Source organism: Hyperolius riggenbachi, chromosome 5 (assembly GCF_040937935.1).
Source record: "Hyperolius riggenbachi isolate aHypRig1 chromosome 5, aHypRig1.pri, whole genome shotgun sequence".
NCBI classification, from domain to species: domain Eukaryota; kingdom Metazoa; phylum Chordata; class Amphibia; order Anura; family Hyperoliidae; genus Hyperolius; species Hyperolius riggenbachi.
Window position 1 is genome coordinate 371,141,529 of NC_090650.1, and position 21,674 is coordinate 371,163,202.

General features: G+C 44.8%; 1 protein-coding gene across 1 annotated transcript in view; it reads left to right on the plus strand.

Moving 5' to 3' along the window:
* The window catches only part of CHMP4C (charged multivesicular body protein 4C), a 56,021-nt gene extending 41,222 nt beyond the window's left edge, over nt 1-14,799 (plus strand). The window contains exons 3-5 of the mRNA XM_068234862.1: nt 9,408-9,522; nt 9,629-9,752; nt 12,684-14,799. Coding sequence (XP_068090963.1) covers nt 9,408-9,522; nt 9,629-9,752; nt 12,684-12,748 — 304 coding nt within the window. The 3' untranslated portion in view covers nt 12,749-14,799. The remainder of the gene's footprint in view (nt 1-9,407; nt 9,523-9,628; nt 9,753-12,683) is intronic.
* Nucleotides 14,800-21,674: the final 6,875 nt, after the last annotated feature.

Consider the following 21,674-nt stretch of genomic DNA (forward strand, 5'->3'; position numbering starts at 1 on the left):
AGTACTGCGATACCAAGTTTAATGTTTAATAGAAGTCATCATGTGCTCCAACCATTCAGTGACGGGGATAAGGTGAGAGGTGACCAATGCTGATTCAAGTTGCTGGAACTGCCAACACACAGTTCATTGATATGACTGGGATCACGGCGTAGCTAAGGAATCAGTATTTCTTTCAGTAAAGGCAACAATGCCACAGACTATTCATATTGCTTACATAGAAAGCTGGTTTCTATTTAAAGCACACCCAAACTGAAAATAAAACCATGATGTAGCCAAACTTGGGGCTTCTTCCGGTCCCCCATAACTGTCTTGTCCCTCAGCTTCACTGACTGCCACTCCATCTCTGTACATCGCCCTCCATCAGTTTGCTGAACCGGGCATGTTCTGTCCTCATCGCGCACTCTACTTATGCACACACAGAGGCGGGGCAAGGTACTCCAGCACCCAAGGCTGAGACACCAAAGTGTGCCTCCCCATCCCTCCCATCCCAGCCATCACACACTGATTGCTATTAGAGTTAAGGTGGCCATACACTCGTCAGATTAGCAGCAGATAGATCATCGAATAGATTTCTTATCTATCTGGTGTGTTCTAGGAACATTTTTTACTAGGATAGAATTCCAATAGATTTCAGTTTGGCATTTCTGATGGCATTTTTTTGCCATCAGATTTCCATTAGGGCCAATGCAAAATGTTAAGCAATCTCAACAGATCGACCTAAATTTTCCACCCTGCCTGTTCGATGGAAATCAATCGAAATCGATTTCCGCCAATCGGTCGATTGGTCAACCGATTTGCAATCGACCAATCGATAGATCCATTTTGATCGATCGATCGGCCAGAAAATCGGCTGAGTGTATGGGCCCCTTAAGAGTTGCCCCAGGGAACCTAACCCCTCCTATACGTTAGTCTCTAGTTATCTGGCTTGCAGTCACTGCATGTAGCCTCTCTTCTTATTTCTCTCTGCTTCAAACACAATAGGTGAATGATAGCTGAGTGAGTTGTGCGCCCCTCCTAAACTGCGCCCTGAGGCTGGAGCCTCTCTCACCACTGCCCAGACCTGTGCACACCAGCCATGCTCGAGGGAAGCAGTAAATTAGGCCACATGCGGTAAATGGACTAATTGGGCTCCGCCATAGGTGACAATGTAAAATATCAATATTTAGGTGCCGGAGCAGAAATTTGGATGCTCAGTAAAAAGCGGGGGTTAGGTTTGGGTAGCTAGTGTGCGGGGGGTGATGGTGGGGGTTAGGCAGGTAGTGTGTGCGGGGGGGGGGGGGGGGGTGTTAAGGTTTAGGTGTTGGGCAGGTAGTTTGTGCGGGGGGGGGGGGGTGTTAAGGTTTAGGTGTTGGGCAGGTAGTTTGTGCGGGGTGGGGGGTTTAAAGGTTAGGCGTTAGGTAGCTAGTTTGTGTGGTGGAGGATTAAGGGTTAGGTGTCAGGGGGAGGGTTCTGTGTGAGAGTAGGGTTAGGTTTGGCCATAGTAAAATATTATTATTTAATGCCGATTTTTTAACTATCAGCCTTACGGGGTGCCCAAATTTCCAGGTGCCTTTATTTGATGTATGCTGGCCGAGAGCGTTCTAGACATGTGGAGTTACAATTCATTTGTGCAAGTCCAGAAAGTTCTCGGCCATGGCTGCTGTGCCCAGCTGTTTGTGGGCGTGCATGAGTAGAGTGTGTGGGGAGGAGAGAACATTTGCTGTGGCTTTTATCAGGGGGAGAAAGCACCACAATGAAGGGATGGGTGGCAAAGGTGAGGGGGTGTGAACGCGGTGGCTTCCCCAGGACCGCCAAATGCTGATTGGTGTCAAGTCCTGGGGGAGTGTTTTGCAGGAGACAGCGCTTGCCGGCGTGGGAGCGATCCAAGCGGGTGGGGCTGGAGGAAGCCCCTGGTATGTACTGTATAAATCTTTTTATTTCATTGAGCTCTGGTACACTTTAAGGTGTAAATCTGGCGTTGGATATAAAAACCTCCCACTTTAACTTTATTTAAATGTTGTATAAAAAGATGAGGAAAAATTAGCAAAAACATCTTTACTATGGGTGGAAAGACAGAACTCTCTCTCTCCCTCCCCCCCCCCCCCCCCCCTCTCTCCTTTGCTACCGTCTTTCCCCTAAAGTAAGACCTACCCCGAAAGTAAGGCCTCCCTTATATTTCAAGCATGCTTGAAATATAAGGCCTACCCCGAAAATAAGGCCTAGCTGGGGGCGGGACGCTGTGTGTATGGGCAGGTGCGTGGACTCTTACCGCACCTCCCTTGTGGCTGCGTCCCCCTCCGTTCCTGGTAATTCCTCTGGTGGCGGCGGCATTGTAATCCATCTGTGAGGGCGCCCTGTGACCCTCACGCAGTACGCTAGGCCAGCTCTGCGCTGGCGCTCTCTTCCTGTCATCATGTGCGCCCGGCAGATGCGTCCCAGGCGCACATTGATTAATCTGCCGGGCGCACATGATGACAGGAAGAGAGCGCCAGCGCAGAGCCGGCCTAGCGTACTGCGTGAGGGTCACAGGGCGCCCTCACAGATGGATTACAATGCCGCCGCCACCGGAGGAATTACCAGGAACGGAGGGGGACGCAGCCACAAGGGAGGTGCGGTAAGAGACCACACACCTCCCCATACACACAGCGTCTAGCCCCTCCCACCCCCGAAAATAAGACCTAGCACACATTTCCTCCCCAAAAAGAATATAAGACAGTGTCTTATATTCGGGGAAAGACGGTAAAAGGCATCTTCACAATTTATATACAGCAAAGTAAAACACCATTGTTTAATCCACAAAAGCTATAACAAGTGGACAAGCAATGTGCGTGTATCCTGATGCTAATTGTTGGATAACAAGTGCTGCATACATACCATGGACGCTAATAATGTCTCTCGTGTGTGGTCATGCTATTGAATATCTCTGTGGGTTCTACTGATCTGAATTCAGAGAAGAGAATTCTTAGCTTGCATCTGCGGTAATTTCAGCAAGTTTCTTCTATTATGATATATGTATTGTGTGTGTGCTATTGTATGCTATCTATAATGCATATATTATACATCTACGTCTGGTCTCAGAACCCAACAATAAAATACCTCCTAATATCTGCTGTTTCCATTGATCTGCATGCACCCTGAGGGTACTGCAGCACAAAGCACGCAGCAAGTACACCATATTGATTGCCATTACACATAAATTATTGTTGAAAAGGGAAATACAATCACCAAAACCTCTGTGTGATCTAAAGGAAGCAATATTTAATATTTAAAGAGGAACTGTCGCAAAAATTTTAAATTGTAAAAAACATGTAAAAAAGTAGTATGTTTCTCACAGAAATAAATAAGCCATAAATTACTTCTCTCCTATGTTCCTATCACTTACAGTAAGTAGTAGAAATCTGACATTACCAACAGGTTTTGAGCTAGTCTATCTCTTAATGGGGGATTCTCAGCATGGCCTTTATTCTTTATAAAGACATTCCCTGAAAAAGATTTGTACAAACATGCTGGCCAGCTTCCATACTCGCTGCACACTTTTTGGGCAGTTGGACAGAGTAACCGGCATTCACTAAGTGCTTTTGAAAATAAAGATAACCATGAGAACCCCTCATGAGAATATGGGCTAGTCCAAAACCCGTCAGTTCTGTCAGATTTCGACTACTTACTGTAAGTGACAGCAACATAGGAGAGAAGTAATTTATAGCTCATTTTACTCTAGAGGAAGCGTACTTCTCATTTATATACGGTATGTTTACATGTATTTTACATTTTAAGATTTTCGCGACAGAGTTCCTTTAAAAGGTAATATGTACTGTTTCCTCTTTTTTTTATGTGTGAGCATCTTAAAGGGGACCCGAGGCAAGAGGGATATAAATGATGACATGTTTATTTCTTTTTAAATAATGCACATTGCCTGGCTGTCCTGATCCTCTGTCTTTAAGCCATAGACCATGAACAACAATGCAGATCAAATTGTGACAAGTTTAGTTGCATGCTTGTTTCACGTGTGTGATGTAGACCCTACTGATCAGAAAGATCAGCTGGGCTGCCAGGCAACTGGTATTGTTTAAAAGGAAATAAATATGGCAGCTTCCATAGGGCTCACCTCAGGTTCCTTTGAAAGCATTAGGCCCGGTTCACATTAGCGTTCGGTGTCCGGATTAGCTGGGTCGGATCCGGAACGTATACTGTACAAACAGAACAAACGTTATGCATAGCAATGCAAAGTTTATGCGGCCGTTCACACGCATCCGTTCCATACGGATCGGAGCCGGATCGGATCCGGACTCCGGACACTTTTCCAACACGCTCTATTTTTGTGTCCGGATCATCCGACCGACGCACCCGGACCGGAGCCTGACTACACCATCCGGCAATAGAAACCAATGGGAAACAGAAAGCACAGAACACACTGGCTATAAAAACCTGATGTTCTACCCCACTTCCTATGTGTTTTCTAGCGGCCATTTTGGATGGCGACACATGAGCCCAGCATTTCTGGAGTGGAGCAGCAGTGACTTTGTGCTGGAGCTGTTTGGCAGTATGTGGGAGGTGGAGGTGAGTCCCTACACAGCAGAGGACCTGATTCTACATGTGCACCTTCTGCTGACCTCCCAGACCCCAACAATATTTATATAGTTTGTATCTCTTTTACCAAACGGATCCAGATCGCAGCCGTATCAATACGTATGCAAACGGAACGGATCCGGTCCGGTCATCCGGTCCGTTCTTTACAGAAATGCAAGTGTGAACGGGGCCTTACTCCTCATTTTTACAATCATCATTACAGTTCACATGCAAATTTTGCAACCACGGTTTTCACTTTTGGACAGCAACTACTATAATTTTATTGGAAATCTAACTGGAATGTATGGCATTAGCTAGGTGTAAAATAAACCCAATTTCACTGCTGTTTGTTTGACTGATTCACAAGTATTCACAAAGCAGGAAGTACATTTTATTGCATCTCTTCAGACTTTACCTGCTTTGCTGGACTTATCACAATGCCAGTTTTATCCTACAATGGACCTCACACAGTGGGAGGTATTCTTGCTTTGCATATGGAGTGTCTGAAATCACTTCCATCTCATCATCAGCAATCGTGAGCAAAGCAAGGCAGCCTGTACAATGGAATATGTACAGCTACTGAGCAGTGACCTTAAGGGGCCCATACACCTAACGATTTTCCCGCCGATATACAGCCGTTTCGATCACAGTGATCAAAACGGCTGTAAAATCGCTGCGCACACCGCTGACAGAACGATCGATTTCCGTCCGAAATCGATCTTTCCCGACGACCCATCCGTGCGGGAGATTTTTCTCGGTCGCCGGCGGGTCGGGAGTGCGTCGTTAGCGGCGTTCGAATGCCCGACATTACCTGATCCGGCCGGTGCGAATCCCCGCTCACTGCTGTCTCCTCCGCTCTGGTCTGGTCTTCGGCATGCTTCACTTCTTCCTGCCCGGCAGGAAGTTTAAGCAGTAGAGGGCGCTCAGAAGTTTAAACAGTAGAGGGGGGGGGGGGGGGGGGGAGCAGCGGCAGCACCACCACAGATTGTGATCGGTTTCAGGCTGAAATCGGTTCACAATCTATTTGCAGTAAAGGTGGCCATACGATCCCTCTCTGATCAGATTCGATCAGAGAGGGATCTATCTGTTGGTCGAATCTGATGGCAAATCGACCAGTGTATGGCCACCTTTAGGAAACCGGAGTAATCACAGGCACATATGTGTAATGCAGATGCATGTTGCGTGCATTTTAATGCGTTTGCGATGCGAACATATGCTTTTTGTATGCGTTTTCAGATTTACATTTATGCAAATCACTAGGAAGATAACAGGAAGCGGAAATACATAAAAAAAATATTTCGGGGGAAAACGCATATAAAAACGCATGGAAACGCATAAAAACACATACTATTGCGTTCCCATTGACTTTCATTATGTGCGTTTTTGTTGCGTCTATGAATATTATGCAACACAACCTGCGTTTTCCAAAACGCATGCATAAAAAACGCATATGCGTTTTTTATATGCGTTTTTTCCTGCGGCCCATAGACTTCCCTTAGCAGCAAAAATGCAGCATTTTATGCAACGTTAGCGTTTCTGCTATGTGTGCGTCCAGCCTCAAAGTTTACTGTGCTGGCAACAATTCACTGAACTGCTAATATGAGCCAGAAAGGATTGCTAAAAAGTAAAAAAGTCTGCTTTATGTAAGTCACAGTGTCACCCCCACCCCCTTTCCTCCCCACACACACCACCACCACTATATTCCAAAGCAATCTCTTATTTAAATATAAAAAGTAAAAACTTAATTTTTTTAGGATAAAAAAATGATAAAGATTTTTTCTTAGTAAAAGTGCTATCCTCTGCAAGTTTGACTCTGGTTGCTAGGATCCAGAAATATCCAAAACATCTCTTGTGACTGTACCTAATTAGGCTAATGGGTGACTGTGTGTGGCAGACAGAGGGTGACAGCTAGTGGCAGGTAGCAGGCAATGGGTAGTGCCAGACAGTGGTTGGAATGTAGTGGCAAATGGCTAGTGGCAGATAGTTGGTCATGACCCACACTGCTAGCTTGGATATTGTTTTAACAGGTTCTTTAGGTGGGACAGCAGCCATTTAGTACATGATGTTGCACTGATCACATAATCACAGTGCTGTTTTAAAGGTGTTAGCAGGGCCGGCCCTAGACTTTTTGCTGCCTGAGGCAAATTCAACGCCGCCCACTGTATTGTAAGTGGGCGGCGTTGCAGGAAGTGACGTCAGTGGAGCGCACGCTGGCCTGGAACGAGGAAGAGGTGAGTCTTCCCCGCCCATGCCTCTTAGGAGTAGCGTCTGCTTTTGAACTATTTAAGGCTGGAGAGGAGCGCAGATCGGAGGACCCAGGCGAGAGAGGGGGGGTTCGACCCCCCTCCCCGCCGCTAGGCCCAATACCCCCGTCCTGCCCGCTACCCCTCCAGCTCGGCGGCCGGCTCCCCGCACCCACCGACGGGCGGATGCCGCCCCTAGAAATGTGCCGCCTGAGGCAAAAGTTTCACCCCGCCTCATGAGTGGGCCGGCCCTGGGTGTTAGGGCCTGCTCACAGTGCACAGCAATGAACACTGCTCAAGATTATGCTCAACCCGCCAGTAACTTGCCTTAAACTCAATCTGCCTGTTCACACCAGTGCTGTGGCCTAGGAAGAAAAAGTCCGGTTGGCATTGTTTTGTTGCACTGCTATGTGTCACCACTTTGAATGAGACCATGTCGCACGGCATGGCAATGGGTGCCACCCAATTTAACCTGTCAGTAAATGCCCTTATAGTGCTGATTTATTAGGTTTAATTGTAATGTACAAAATCAACATAAATAATGCTATAATATTTGTTACTATTCAGAAAAGTCCTTCTTATTTATACTTTGGCTTCAATTCATCAAAGGGTGTTCGATAACAAAACCCCGGTCCTTAAAATACCGCATTCGGTATTTTACACTTCACTGTGCTAATTCATCAATATTTTCCCATGTGTGGTAGAGGTTCCTTAAGTTACCGAACTACTAGGCTTCAATTCATCAAAGGCTGTTCGATAACAGCAGAGTGGTGCAGAGCAGCTTGGAATGTCCCTGTGTTGTTACAAGCTGATAACAATAGAAGGCATCCAGACATCCCTTTAGATGTAAAGGTGTTATAGTTACTGTTATTTATACTGCCTCTGCTGCTCTGAATCTGTCGATCAGTCTTTCTTAACATTTTATTTATTTGCCACAACGTAGATGAACTTCCTGGAGACATTACAAATGCCATGCTTGGTGATTTCACCACCAGCATCTTTGCATTATCAAACAGGGCCTGAAAGGGTTACACCACCGAAGGGAATCTGGGGATATATTTTGACCCGTTCTCTCTGCTCACTGCTTGGGGGGTCTGAAAGCTTGTGTGGAGAAGCCTGTGTGACCTATCAGCGGCACTTGCAGGAGAACAGGGGCTGTTTCTATTGGCTGCCTGCTCCTGCTAATCATGAAAACATTCACACAGAAGGCTTTCGAAGCCTGTAACGACAGGGGAGAGCTTGAGATAAACACCGAATGTGTTATCGAATGTGGGAACCTTGATGAATTAACATTTGTTGAGCACATGTCGGTAATTTATCTCATTGCTGTGTCATTTCAGCTTCTCATTCGGTAACAGCTTTGATGAATTAACATTTTCTAAAGTGCTTCGTTAAGTCAGCTGTTTTCAGCATTACCGAATGCGGTAATGCTTGATGAATTGAAGCCAAGTCTTGCAAATATTGTAGGGGAGATTTGCATATACAGCACATCAATAACTTGCTACATTTATGGCTAGATCCTACACTAGAGAGTCAGTATCAGCCTCGCTGCTTCTCTGTGGTACACAATGTACTCTGACTTCTGGAACTATTTTTTTCTCAGTGGTCATATACAAAATACAGATACACAGAATGGAAGATCAGCCAGCAAGCCTTTGGAAAATTCCATCTGAAATTCATCAGTTTGTTTTCAGAGTTTTGCAATCAAATAATGTATGTGCCACTGTTTTGGAAACTCATTTACATACCTCACAACTTTTTGAGATGAGAAAGAGGGACACTTAAGCTATGCCCCTGCCACACCCCTGATCACACCCCCGTCACACCCCTAGTCACGCATACCATAAAGATCTCATAAGAAAAATGGTTGAACTCGATGGACGTATGTCTTTTTTCAACCAAAATAACTATGTAACTATGTTTTATAATACAAACCACACTGGTCCATTTTATACTGGTTCATTTTCCTTCCTAGTAACATTTTAAAATTAGTAATATATCAATTTAAAGGATGGCAATAAAGTTGCAAACACATTTTTAGTAGAGAAATATATATATTTACATAGGAAGAGGGACAAAGTCCTGAAAGAGGGACAAATGAGGAGGAAAGAGGGACAGGGCTCCCAAAGAGGGACTGTCCCTCCGAAAGAGGGACAGTTGGGAGCTATGCATTTATCAAGGCAAAAAGGAATACTCAGAGCTGGAGCAACTTTACAATGAAGCAGACTGACTCATGTGATTCACCTCAGTAGACTGTAGGGGGCAGCATCAGTTCTACCCTCAGCAGATCTTTTTCAGTCTCCCCCTTTGCTCTGCTGCTTCTGCCTGACTCACACAGAGCACAGAGCTAGCCTGATGTGAGTCTGTGTGCTGACACGCCCCTTAATTAAATATGCACTCTGCTAGCCATGCCTCTTCTCCATGTTCAGACATAGCAGCTGCTCCAGTTGTATGTTCTTGTCTTCATAGATCATGGCTGTCTATACATCAATAGATCAGGGCTGTCTGTACAGCAATCATTCCAAAACTGCCACTGAAAACGATCTTTACAGATGAAAAAGCAAAAATGCAGGGCTGTATGTAGCTTTTCTAATTATAGACTGACTTTTTTATTTGCAGGGATCTTGATAAGATCGACGATCTGATGCAGGATATCCATGAACAGCAAGATGTTGCCCAGGAAATTTCTGATGCCATTTCTCGCCCAGTTGGTTTTGGGGAGGAGTTTGATGAGGTAAGTTAGTAGAAAGCATAGGAAGCGGTTTCTTATGTTTGTATGATGTTGTGTGTTGGCATTACTTGTTGTGCAGTATTGAGTCGTATCTTTGTTACCCTTGCAGGATGAGTTAATGGCGGAACTGGAAGAGTTGGAACAAGAAGATCTCAATAAGCACATGGCCAGTGTGACGTTGCCAAGTGTGCCATCTCACAAACTGCCAGCTAACAAACTGCCATCCCGGCCAGGTAGGTGTCTTTCTGAATGCCTGAGACTAGTTATATCTTCAGGTTCTTGGGATCTTCATGAATCTGTTTCCTTATGCTGGCCTTACCAGTCTAATAGAAGGTTTAAACTTTGAACTATCCATCTTTTATGGTAGCTGCTGCAATTTATACTCAGAGGTGTAACTATGGGGGAAGCAGCCTCAGCAACTGCAGTGGGGCTCAGGGCTGTAGGGGCCCCTACAACTTAATCTTCCTCCCTCCCATTAATACAGGATTCCATCCTCCAGATCAGGCTTTTTGGAGGCCATGCTTGTTATGGGCGTGGGATCACGATGGCTACACTTGTTACATGACCCCTGTGGGGGTCACCAAGGGTGGGGTGGGGGAGTATTGTGCAAATTGGAGGGCAATTTGAAGTTATACTCCTGTAAATACTAAATCTGTCATGCTTATGAAATACCGAAGCTGACCTAAGGTATAAATGCAGGTATTTAAGTTACACTAACACCAAAAACATTAGAAAATGTGAGTGTAAGTATGAAAAGGAGTAATGCTATGCAAAACACGGGCACCATAGTTGATTTATAATAACTTAGCAGCAATTCCAGTGTCCATCCCTGACTTGTAGTTTTAATCTTATAGCCCAGAAGGGCGATTCCGCTCTCTTTCCCCAACCTATACCTGAGAAGTAATAAAGCACCGGGCCGGTTCTTGTATAAAGCAATGTGAACGATGTGCTTCAGGCAGGCGCAATTACAGAGAAATTTGAGGGCGTGCAGAGCAGAGGCTTGCCTGCAGGGTCTGTAGAAATAAAATCTGCCTGCTCTCTCACCATTGTTCTAATGCTTGCATGTGCACAACTAGATAAGGTATTAGATACAGGTTGAAAAGTTTTGACTGTCCCAAGACTCCCTACTCCCCTCTTAGGAGACACATTACTTATCTGATCCTCTGAATTGTCCAATTAGGGAAGCCAGGCAGGACACTAAACAAACAGAGAGGTTGAGAGCATCCTCACAAGTATGCTTCAGACAGCAAGAAGCCTAGAACCTGCCATGATGAAGCAGTAGGTTGTTCTGTTCTCTATCTGTAGATGAGATATTATAAGCCAGGGAGGAGAATATTCTATTCACCATTATTGATGTGTAGATAAGATATAAGCCAAGGGGTGATTCCACTCTCAATCCCTGTCCTGTAGATAACAAAAGTGTTCCCTCTTAAAGCAGATCTGAGATGAAAAACTATAACAAGTAACTTGTCTATATATCTTATCTAAAGTTTAGATACAACAAATCTAGCTGCAAACAGCTTTAATAGAATATGATTCTTCCTTCCTGTTATACAATGACAGCAGCCATGTTGTTTGTAAACATTACACAGAGGCAGGCTTATCTGCATCTTGAGCAAAAAAACCTAATCCACCCTCCTCCCCTCTGCCCCTGAAATCTCTGGCTAGGAATACCCCCCCCCCTCCTCCTGCCCAGACTGAGCTCCCATGAGCCCTTGCTACTGTCTGAAAGTGCCTTGGCTCTCTGAAAACCTGTGGGCGTGGCTTGTTTAGTTTATAGGGAATTACAGTATTAAAACAAAAACAAAAAAGTATTTGGCTTAAGGAATGCCCTATAAACAATAGGAAAGGAACCCAATTATGCAATGTGCAAAAGTTCATCTCGGATCCACTTTAAAACAGAAAGTATTTGCAATAATTCAGGTTGGAGTGAGCTCCAAGATGTCTCCCACGATGCATTACGGCTGAATATGCAAATCATCCTTTGATGACCCTGTAAGCTAACCACACCTCCAGATCTGCTGGAATGCAAAAATGTGTCTACTTGTTAAATAAACAGAGCCACAATAATCCAACATGCATACATATTCTTTGATCCTCATCAGTGCATGGCATGGATGAATGTGGCTCTGTGACATCATTGCATTCCACGGGATCTGGAGGTATGGCTAGCTTACAGGGACAACAAAGGATGATTTGTATATTCAGCAGTGATGCACTGGGAGACATCTCAGAGCTCACTCCAACCTGAATAACCGCAAATACCTTCTGTTTTAAGAACGCAAACTTTTGTTTTCCATAGGATTTTGAGTAAGGCTAGGTTTCCACTGCGTGTTCTTCAAGATTTTTTGCTTAGAAAATTTTAGCAACAAATGGTAGTGAATGGGGCCGTTTCCATTCAATGCAAATTTTCGTAAGCGTTTGTACGCGAAAAAAAAATCTGAGGTCCTGCTTTTGCTTTTTTCGAGTATTTTACAATTATTGACCGCGATTCGCATATAATGCTTTGCAATGGCATCGCATAGCAACACGAAATTTCCATGTTATTTGCGTGAAAATCCACATTAAATGCATGGTTACAGGAAGTTGTCTGCAGTCATGACTAAGACAGATTATGTTAAATTTGACTAATGCGAATTTTCACGTATAAAAATGTACACGCGAATTTCCACCAATCTGAAAAATCTTGTACGATTTTTTGGGACGAGAAAATTTAACACTAAAATGGAAACGTAGCATAAGAGGACTTTTTTGGTCCTTTGTAGTCCTTAAAACACTCCTAGGAGTTCTGGTTCACCAGGAGCTTGCTGGGTACTCTGTCCTGTAGATGTAACATGCCACATCTTAGCAGAATTTGAAGAAACCCATTCCATAACCCTTAACACTCATTATTTACCAATTCTCTATCTTGTATTCTGTATTTTGTATCGTTTTTGTATTTTATCACCAATTATGTCTTTTTTATATTTGTGTACACCATTGTCTGCATTATTATGTACTACATGTTGGTTTCTTACTTTGTACAGCGCCACGGAATATGTTGGTGCTTTATAAATCAATAATAATAATAATAATAATTAAAAGCTGCAGTTTAGTAACACTAAAGCCATTAGGAAACCATTTAAATGAAAAGCCATTTATACTATTAATTTTCTTACCTGCAGCTTCTTCAAGGAAGAGGGTGGAGGACGAGGATGACATGAAGATGTTGGCTGCCTGGGCTACTTAATGAAGAATGTTTTCTATTGTGTGTACAGATTTGTAAATTATAATGAATATGAATGTTGTATACAGAGTATTGATCAGATAACATGGACTTGTTCACTCACACTTCTCTAACTGCTGAACTACAGCACTTGCACATGATTGGATGATTGAAATTGACCCTGATTCACTTTGCTGTACTTCTGCTGTACTATGTCAACCCCAGAATGTATTTCTCAATAGGCCTGATCAATTTATAAGCTCACCCGCCAGGGCTCAGACTCCTCTGATGTCACAATACTGCACATCTGTACATACGTCAAAGATCCACAGATATCTGTATGGCTGATCATGGCTGATCTTATTGGTTGATGATGGCTGAGATGTTACTTATGTGAAACATAAGTTATTTAGGTAATACATGGGCCTAATTTGTCTAACTTTTCTTTGTAAAGCTGACTGTACATATATCGATTTTTCAGACCTATTTTTGGATAAATTGATCCTTTTCATAAAGTCAGTCCACTATTGCCCAACATAGCAGTTCAATTTTGACTGATTTCAAATAGTTTATTGATCGAAAGTTTGATTGGACCTGTTGGAAAATCTCTGTGCAAGTGGGGTGGGGGTGGGGCAGGAGCGGAAGGTGGCGGTCGATGAGCCCTTGGTGTTCAGCAAGTGAAATCAATAGGGACGGTCAGTGTTTTGCATTTGTTCCAGCTTGATGCAAATTTAATTGTAATTTCAATCTGTATACAAACTACAACAAACTTTGTATCAAGTCGGAAAAATTTGCATTCCACTTGCCCTCCCAACATGCCAGATTCTACAGCCATTCATGAACATGCAGTGCAGCAAGGAGAGAGAAACATGTATATACAGTACCAATCCTACTTAGAACTTGCCTATGTTTTTGTTTCCAACCAGGGTGGGGGTTAATAGTCTGGTGCTAAGTCTCTCTGCAGTTGGATGAAGTCATACTGCAGTGTAATTCTCCTTAATAAGAGGTCATAAAACTTTGTGATAACATTTTTGGACAGCATGGAATAGTTAAAAGTTCAGTAGGTCATCATTACTCCGTATGGGAGCTGAATAAATGTACAAATGCCATTTTAACTCTTTAGGCCAGTTTTATACTTATTTTTGGCGTTGCAGTGGGGATGCGACGCTCCTACAGCATTCCATCACAACGCAAAAAATTACAAACATAAGACCCCGCGGCAGAGTGCCCCGATAGGGTCATATGCATGGCGCCGCCCCTTACTCAATCACGTATTCCTGCATGGCAGGAAGTAATTCACTGGGATTCCCACACCACGCTCTGTCGTTTGCACTATGTGTGTCGCCCATAGACTTACATTACCGCAAGCATGATGCATAAAGCGCAGTGCTTGCGGTAACGCGCTGTTGCCCTAGCATCTGCTAGGATACTTCTGCTGCACAGCAATAAGTGTGAAAGTCTGCATAGACTTTCATTACTTTTGCACCCCCTTACGGCAAAATAGGCAAAATAGGGTTTACCTTGCATTCGTAAAAGGTCGGTAAAGTCCATAATACATGCTCAAATAGGCTTTAGATCATGCAAACAATCAATTGTCTCCTATTGATCGTTCACCTGCATATTGTGTGCTAATTAATACTCTCATCAGATATCAGTCCACCCATATCAATCTGAAAAAGAACAGCTTTCTCCATCAATATACAATTGATTTTGATATCGATGTGCTGTGTCAAATTCATTCTTTTTATCGAATTAATGTATAATATACTAAAAATATCACAGTGTTTGGTGACCTTTTAGGATTTTTTTTTCTACAGGCACAATTGTTTATCCTATCAGTTTATCTTCACTTCTGGTTTACTTTAATAAAAACATCTAAATCATTGGAAGAAATTATTTTCAGAGATATAAAGGGAACCGGTCCTGAATAACCAACACATATGAGAGAGTGTACAGTGTATATTATCTCCATTTAGCAGATAGGAAATTGTACATATGTTTTGCACTGCACCAGTATCTGTTCATATGTTTGCTCTTTATTGCTTATGGTTTTAAATAAATCTATATAAACAGTTTTTATTGTGTATTCCAAAAATTGTCAGGTTATTTATTTGCATTTATTGTGTTCAGATATTATTATTATTTTTTTATGTAAACGCTGTAAAGGTAAACATCCAAGAACAAGGGAAGAGCAAAGGGAAAGAATAATCCTGTGTGGGAGAAAGTTGGAATAGGTAGGGAGAAGACAGAAAAGGAAGGGGAAAAGAGGAAATGTATCTACAGTCCTGGCCAAAAGTTTTGAGACTGTCAAAAATATTGCAAACTAGAAAAGTTGGTGCTTAAGTTTTTATAATAGCAATTTGCATATACTCCAGAATGTTATGAAGAGTGTTCCGATGAATTGCATAGTCCTTCTTTGCCATGAAAATTAACTGAATCCCAAAGAAACCTTTCCACTGCATTTCATTGCTGTCATTAAAGGACCTGCTGAGATCATTTCAGTAATCATCTTGTTAACTCAGGTGAGAATGTTAACGAGCACAAGACTGGAAATCATTATGTCAGGCTGATTGGGTTAGAATGGCAGACTTGACATGTTAAAAGGAGGGTGATGCTTGAAATCATTGATCTTCCATTGTTAACCGCGGTGACCAGCAAATAAACGCAAGCAGCCATCATAGCATTGCATAAAAATGGTTTCACGGGCAAGGATATTGAGGCTACTAAGATTGCACTTAAATCAACAATTTATAGGATCATCAAGAACTTCAAGGAAAGAGGTTCAATTCTTGTTAAGAAGGCTTCAGGGAGTCCAAGGAAGTCCAGCAAGCGCCAGGATCGTCTCCTAAAGAGGATTCAGCTGCGGGATCGGAGTGCAACCAGTGCAGAGGTTGCTCAGGAATGGCAGCAGGCAGGTGTGAGCACATCTGCACGCACAGTGAGGCGAAGACTTTTGGAAGATGGTTTGGTGTCAAGAAGGGCAGCAAACAAGCCACTTCTTTCCCAAAAAAACATCAGGGACAGATTGATCTTCTGCATAAAGTATGGTGAATGGACTGCTGAGGACTGGGGCAAAGTCATATTCTCTGACGAAGCCCTTTTCCGATTGTTTGGAGCATCTGGAAAAAGGTTTGTCAGGAGAAGAAAAGGTGAGCGCTACCATCAGTCCTGTGTCATGCCAACAGTAAAGCATCCTGAGACCATTCATGTGTGGGGTTGCTTCTCATCCAAGGGAGTGGGCTCACTCACAATTTTGCCAAAAAACACAGCCATGAATAAAGAATGGTACCAAATCACCCTCAAACACTAACTTCTTCCAACAATCCAACAACCGTTTGGTGGAGAACAATGCATTTTCCAGCACGATGGAGCACCGTGTCGTAAAAAAAAGTGATAACTAAGTGGCTTGGGGACCAAAACGTTGAAATTTTGGGTCCATGGCCTGGAAACTCCCCAGATTTTAATCCCATTGAGAACTTGTGGTCATTCCTCAAGAGGCGAGTGGACAAACAAAAACCAACTAAGGCCCAGTGCACACCAAAACCGCTAGCATATCCACAAAACGCTAGCAGTTTTTGGAGCGGATTTCAGAGTGATTCTAGGCATGTTTAGAGTCGTTTTCTAAACATGTCTAGCGGTTTTGAGAGCGTTTTTGGGTAGCAGATTACTTATACTATTACAGTAAAAGCTGTTACTGAACAGCTTCTGTAACAAAAACGCCTGGCAAACTGCTCTGATGTAGCGTTTTTCAGAGTGGTTTGCGTTTTCCCTATTCTTTACATTGAGGCAGAAACGCTTCTGCAAACCGCAAACGTGCAGCAGGAGGCATGTTTGCGGTTTGCTAAAAACCTCAAACCGCCAGTGTGCACTAGCCCATTGAAATACATTAGCCAAGCGGTTTTACAGGCGGATGCGGCCGGCGGATCGCATCCAAAACCGCTCGGTGTGCACTGGGCCTCTTTCTGAGAAACTCAAAGAAGTGATTATGAAACAATGGGTTGCTATTAGTCAGGATTTGGCCCAGAAGTTGATTGAGAGCATGCCCAGTCGAATTGCAGAGGTCCTGAAAAAGAAGGGCCAACACTGCAAATACGGACTCTTTATAAATCTCATGTAATTGTCAATAAAAGCCTTTGAAACATATGAAGTGCTTATGATTATATTTCAGTGCATCACATAAACTGAAACAAAGATCTAAAACCAGTTTCAAAGTTTGTGAAAACTAATATTTTTGACAGTCCCAAAACTGTATGCTCCCCATTGTTATATGTTTTGCACATTGTACAGCACTAAGGAATATGCTAGCGCTCTGTAAATAATAAACAAAAAATAATGCTAACTGAAGAAATGAAAAGAGGAAAAGGATGTGTCCAAGATGAGAAGTGGTCCGGCTGAGGTGAGAGTGGGATATGTCCTTAACCTCCATGGCGGTAAGCACAACTTTGGCTCACCCATAAAAAAGTTGCTATTAATGGTAAGGATGAGCCAGACTCGTTCTGCATTGCCAAATACTTACCAGAACGATTGCGGGCGCCTCCGATCCTGTCGTCTGCAGCAGCCAGCTCTCGTGGTCTCTCCAGCCGCAGGGGATCCTCCATTTCCGCTGGATCTCCATCCAGCGGGCAAGATGGCGATGCCCAGGGAGAGTCATGATATGGTATGTGTGCCCTCTGCTGGCTGGCACTCAAATTGCAACATGAAAGTTAAAAAAAAAAAAATTTAAATGTAAAAGTTGAATCTAACACAAAAAATAAATAAATAAAATCTGAAAATGACAGTTTGTTGCCACGCTTGGTCTGAACTCGGACTATAACAACGGCCCTGGCCAAGAACTGGGCATTAGACCAGTGAGTACAGCAGCTGCATGATAATCACTAAGTGTCGGATCTTTAGTGATGCATTACACCACAACGACGGCATTGTTCTTTGCGTCTGCCGGAAGCTGTTTCATTTCCGGTGCTGGTCATCGTCCCTCCTCCCCCCACATACAGCAATAGAAGCGCCGTCAGCCAAAGGCCTGGTTCACATTAGAAAATATAAGCCAAACGGATCCGGTGAGCGGATCCGGTCTCTGCTTCACCAGATCCGGGTGGCTCTGTGCAAATGAATTGTGAAAACTGATCTGATCACCAATGGATCGGATCGGTTTTCACTCCGTTTGCCAGCAAATACATACCTAATGGCAGTGGCGCCTCTCTCCTTGCGCTGTAATTACACAGCATTTCATGTGACTAGTCACATGATGCGTCATGTAGTCACATGACGCGGAAGAAGACTTAAGCCTCTACCGCCATCCTTTAAGTATGTACTTAAGGCCAGTTACCCTCGCTCACCCACCCACTCGGCTGCTGCACCCTCCCACTGCTCAGGTTCGCGTTGCCATACCCCCCCATCCTAGAGTGACCAGATTTTTGTGGGTCCAAACTGGGACAGGGAGGGGGGGTGTGGGGGCAGGGTAGCGGCGAAAAGTGGGGAGGACTGAGGAGCGCGCAGCAACGAAGACTGGGGGGGGGGGGGGTGGCTGCAGTGCCGCGGTGAAAATGGGCGTGGCCATGACATTGTATGGGCGGAGCTAACGTAATGATGTAACAGCGAGGCATAAGACAAACGAGACTTTGCATCATGGGTGTGCAGAAACTGTGTGATGCTAATAGTATACCGTAACCACAAAGCAGCAAACATAGCCATCTATGTCCATTAAATAATAAATGCAGTAACAGTTACCCCGGACACCAGAAAATAAACGCAATGGGCAACATGTCAGCACAAAATAAATGCAATGCGGGCAACATGTCAGTATAAAATAAATGCAATGCGGGCAACATGTCAGTACAAAATAAACGCAATGCGGGCAAACATGTCAGTACAAAATAAACGCAATGCGGGCAAACATGTCAGTACAAATAAACGCAAAGCGGGCAAACATGTCAGTACAAAATAAACGCAATGCAGGCAAACATTTCACCAGAAAAGAAACGCAATGCGGGCAAACATTTCACCAGAAAAGAAACGCAATGCGGGCAAACATTTCACCAGAAAAGAAACGCAATGCGGGCAAACATTTCACCTGGAAAAAAAACGCAATGCGGGCAAACATTTCACCTGGAAAAGAAACGCAATGCGGGCAAACATTTCACCTGGAAAAGAAAGCATTTACTCACCTGGCAGAAGTCTCCGGCCTCTGGCGCGCTGCTCCCGGGACCATCTTGCTGCTGATCTTCTCTCCCGCGCTGACAGGGCTACGGCAAGATGGCGCCCGAAGCCCTGTACTGGAGACACAAATAGTCTCCAGTACAGGGCTCCGGCAGTCATCTTGCCATAGCCCTGCTCGCCTGCCGGTGTCGGAACACCGGAAGACAGTTAGGTTGGAGCGGGGCTGCGGGCAATGAACTGGCACTGCGTCTATAGACGCCGCTGCCAGTTCATGAGTATAGAGTGGCCAGAGTCCCGAGGCCGGGACGTCCCGCTGCTGAAAGCGGGACGTTTCCCGGGACCTCATGCTGCCTGGGACAGCGGACCCCGAATCCGTTACGTGTCCCGGGAAATCCGGGACGTCTGGTCACTCTACCCCATCCCCTGTAAAAGAAACTTTTCGTTTACCATTGCCCCAATACAGCAGCATTTTTTGTTCGGTTCCGCTGGGCATTTTCCGCTGGAAAATTAGGGCCTGCTGCATTTTTTTGGTCCGGGGAACGGAACTTATGGAACGTATCCGTACCAACGGACACGTGTAAATGGTCCAATAGGTTAACATTGGATCCTTTCACATACGTTCCGTTTGTACAGTATACGTTCCGGTTACGTTCCATTAAAAAAAACGCAATGTGAACCGGGCCAAAGGCTGATGAAGCATGTGTACAGTGTCGTTAGTGTCTTGTCGCTCGCCAGGGATCACTGAAGCTACATACTCGCCTTCGGGGGAAGGGGGGAGCGGGAGAGCACTGCGGAGATGGAGGTAGTAGCTACGCCCCTGCAAAAAGATATGGGGAAATGCAGGTAATTACTCGCAGTTACTCATCCCGGGGGAGGGGAAGTGGTTAAAAAAAAATGAACGCCAGGGAGGTTAATGAATCTAATAAAAATGGGATCTGGATTCTTGGGATCTGGATGATCTCACTGAGGTGGAGAGATGCTCTTGCGCTGCCCTCTCGCTGCTCTTGCCCCTCTGGTCACCCCTGCACACCCAGTGGTCACACTGGGGGGCAGGGTAGAGTGCGGGGATGCCAAGGACTTCAAGGAGTCCTCGGCTTGCAGAGTTCAAGATGATTTAATTATGTTCTTTCTGAGTCTGTTTCACATAGTGGTTAACAATGTTGCCCTGTATTTACCCTAGATGAAGAAGACAGCCCAGAGTGGAGGTAATCTGAGCTCACAGGTTTTCCTGAAGTTTACCTTCCCTTCCCCTCGTTTCCCTCCCAGTTGGATACTTTCTGGATTATTCCTCTGGTAGGTGCTTTCTCTCAGCAAAGGCTCTTATGTGGGTTTTTTTTTTGTTTAAATAGCTAATTTGGGCTTAATAGATATCTGGAGGATATTGAATCCTCAAGTTAAAGATTACATATATTTTTAACATGCTAATTCAAAGTTAGACTACCTCTTTGTGTCTCCTCCTATTCTAGACCTCTCTCCAACTGTCTGTATCGGTCCTATTCTCATGTCAGATCTTGCCCCTATAGTTTTCTTTTAGGCTACCAAATAGTATTGCTCCTCAGTGGTCCTGGCGACTTATAGTGGAGCTTGCATGTGAAAGATATTGCTGTGAACAGACAACATGCAGTCAAAGGAGCTCTCCATGCAGGTGAAAGAAGCCATCCTTAAAGGACTTACTGCGTTTATTTTTTTTACTCACCTGGGGCTTCTTCCAGCCCTTCACAGCTGTCTCAGTCCCTCGCCGCATCCCCGGTCCTCTGCGTTGTCCCGCTGGCCCCGGTAAAGATCGCGATCCTGCCAGTAGGTTGGGGCTTCTGTACCTGCGCGGGGGTTTGTGCCCGTGACTCCACGTCATCTTGCGCATACGGCGACTGTGCAGTAGTTGTGTGCAGGTGCAGTATGTGCATGGGAGTAGCAATCACCCCTATGTCCCCTGCCACCGCAGGGGAGCCCAGAGACTTTGGGGGGCCTTCCTCCTCCCTCTCCCCAACTGCAAGTTCAGCCAATTAGCAAAAAAACCTCCCTCTTCACTCACAAAAACCGTGTGCATGAGAGTGTGTAATTTTTTTCCTGCTTCCAGACGCTGCTTCACAGCAGAACACTGTATGCTGCCATTCACCGACTCCCAATCACGTGACCTGCATGGGGTTTGGGGACCAACCACGCTCCACGCTATCATTTTTGCAGGGGGGCCCTATTAAGTCTAGTTACACCCCTGAGTACATGCCAGATGACGTGGACGCGTGGGCACGAATGCCCATGCAGGCGTAGAAGACCCGACCTGCCGGTGGGGTCACAATCTTTACCAGCGGCCCGCGGGACAACGCAAAGGAAGGGGGCTGCAGCGAGGGACTGAGATGGCTGTGAGGGGCTGGAAGAAGCTCCAGGTTAGTACAAAAATAGATGCAGTATTTCCCATCGGAAGTCCTTTAAAGTGTACCTGAGACGAAGAAAGGGGAAAAATTTATACATACCCGGGGTTTCCTCCAGCCCCACTGCTTCCTTGCTGTTCTCCTCCACCTCCTGGTTCTTCTGAAACCGGCCCTGAAAAGTTCTCCAGTGGGGGCCAGTAGAACTGCACAGAAGCAGGGCACATGCGGCGGGCCGTGTATGCGCAGTACCCCGCTGACCGAAGGACTGTTCGTGGGCAATTTCAGATGAACCAGGAGGTGGAGGAGGACGGTGAGGGAGCGTTTAGCCTGGAGGGTGCTCGAGGAAGCCCCAGGTATGTATAACATTTTCCCCTCTTTTTGTCTCAAGTTTACTTTGAGCTTGAAAAACTGAAAAAAAAACCATCAGA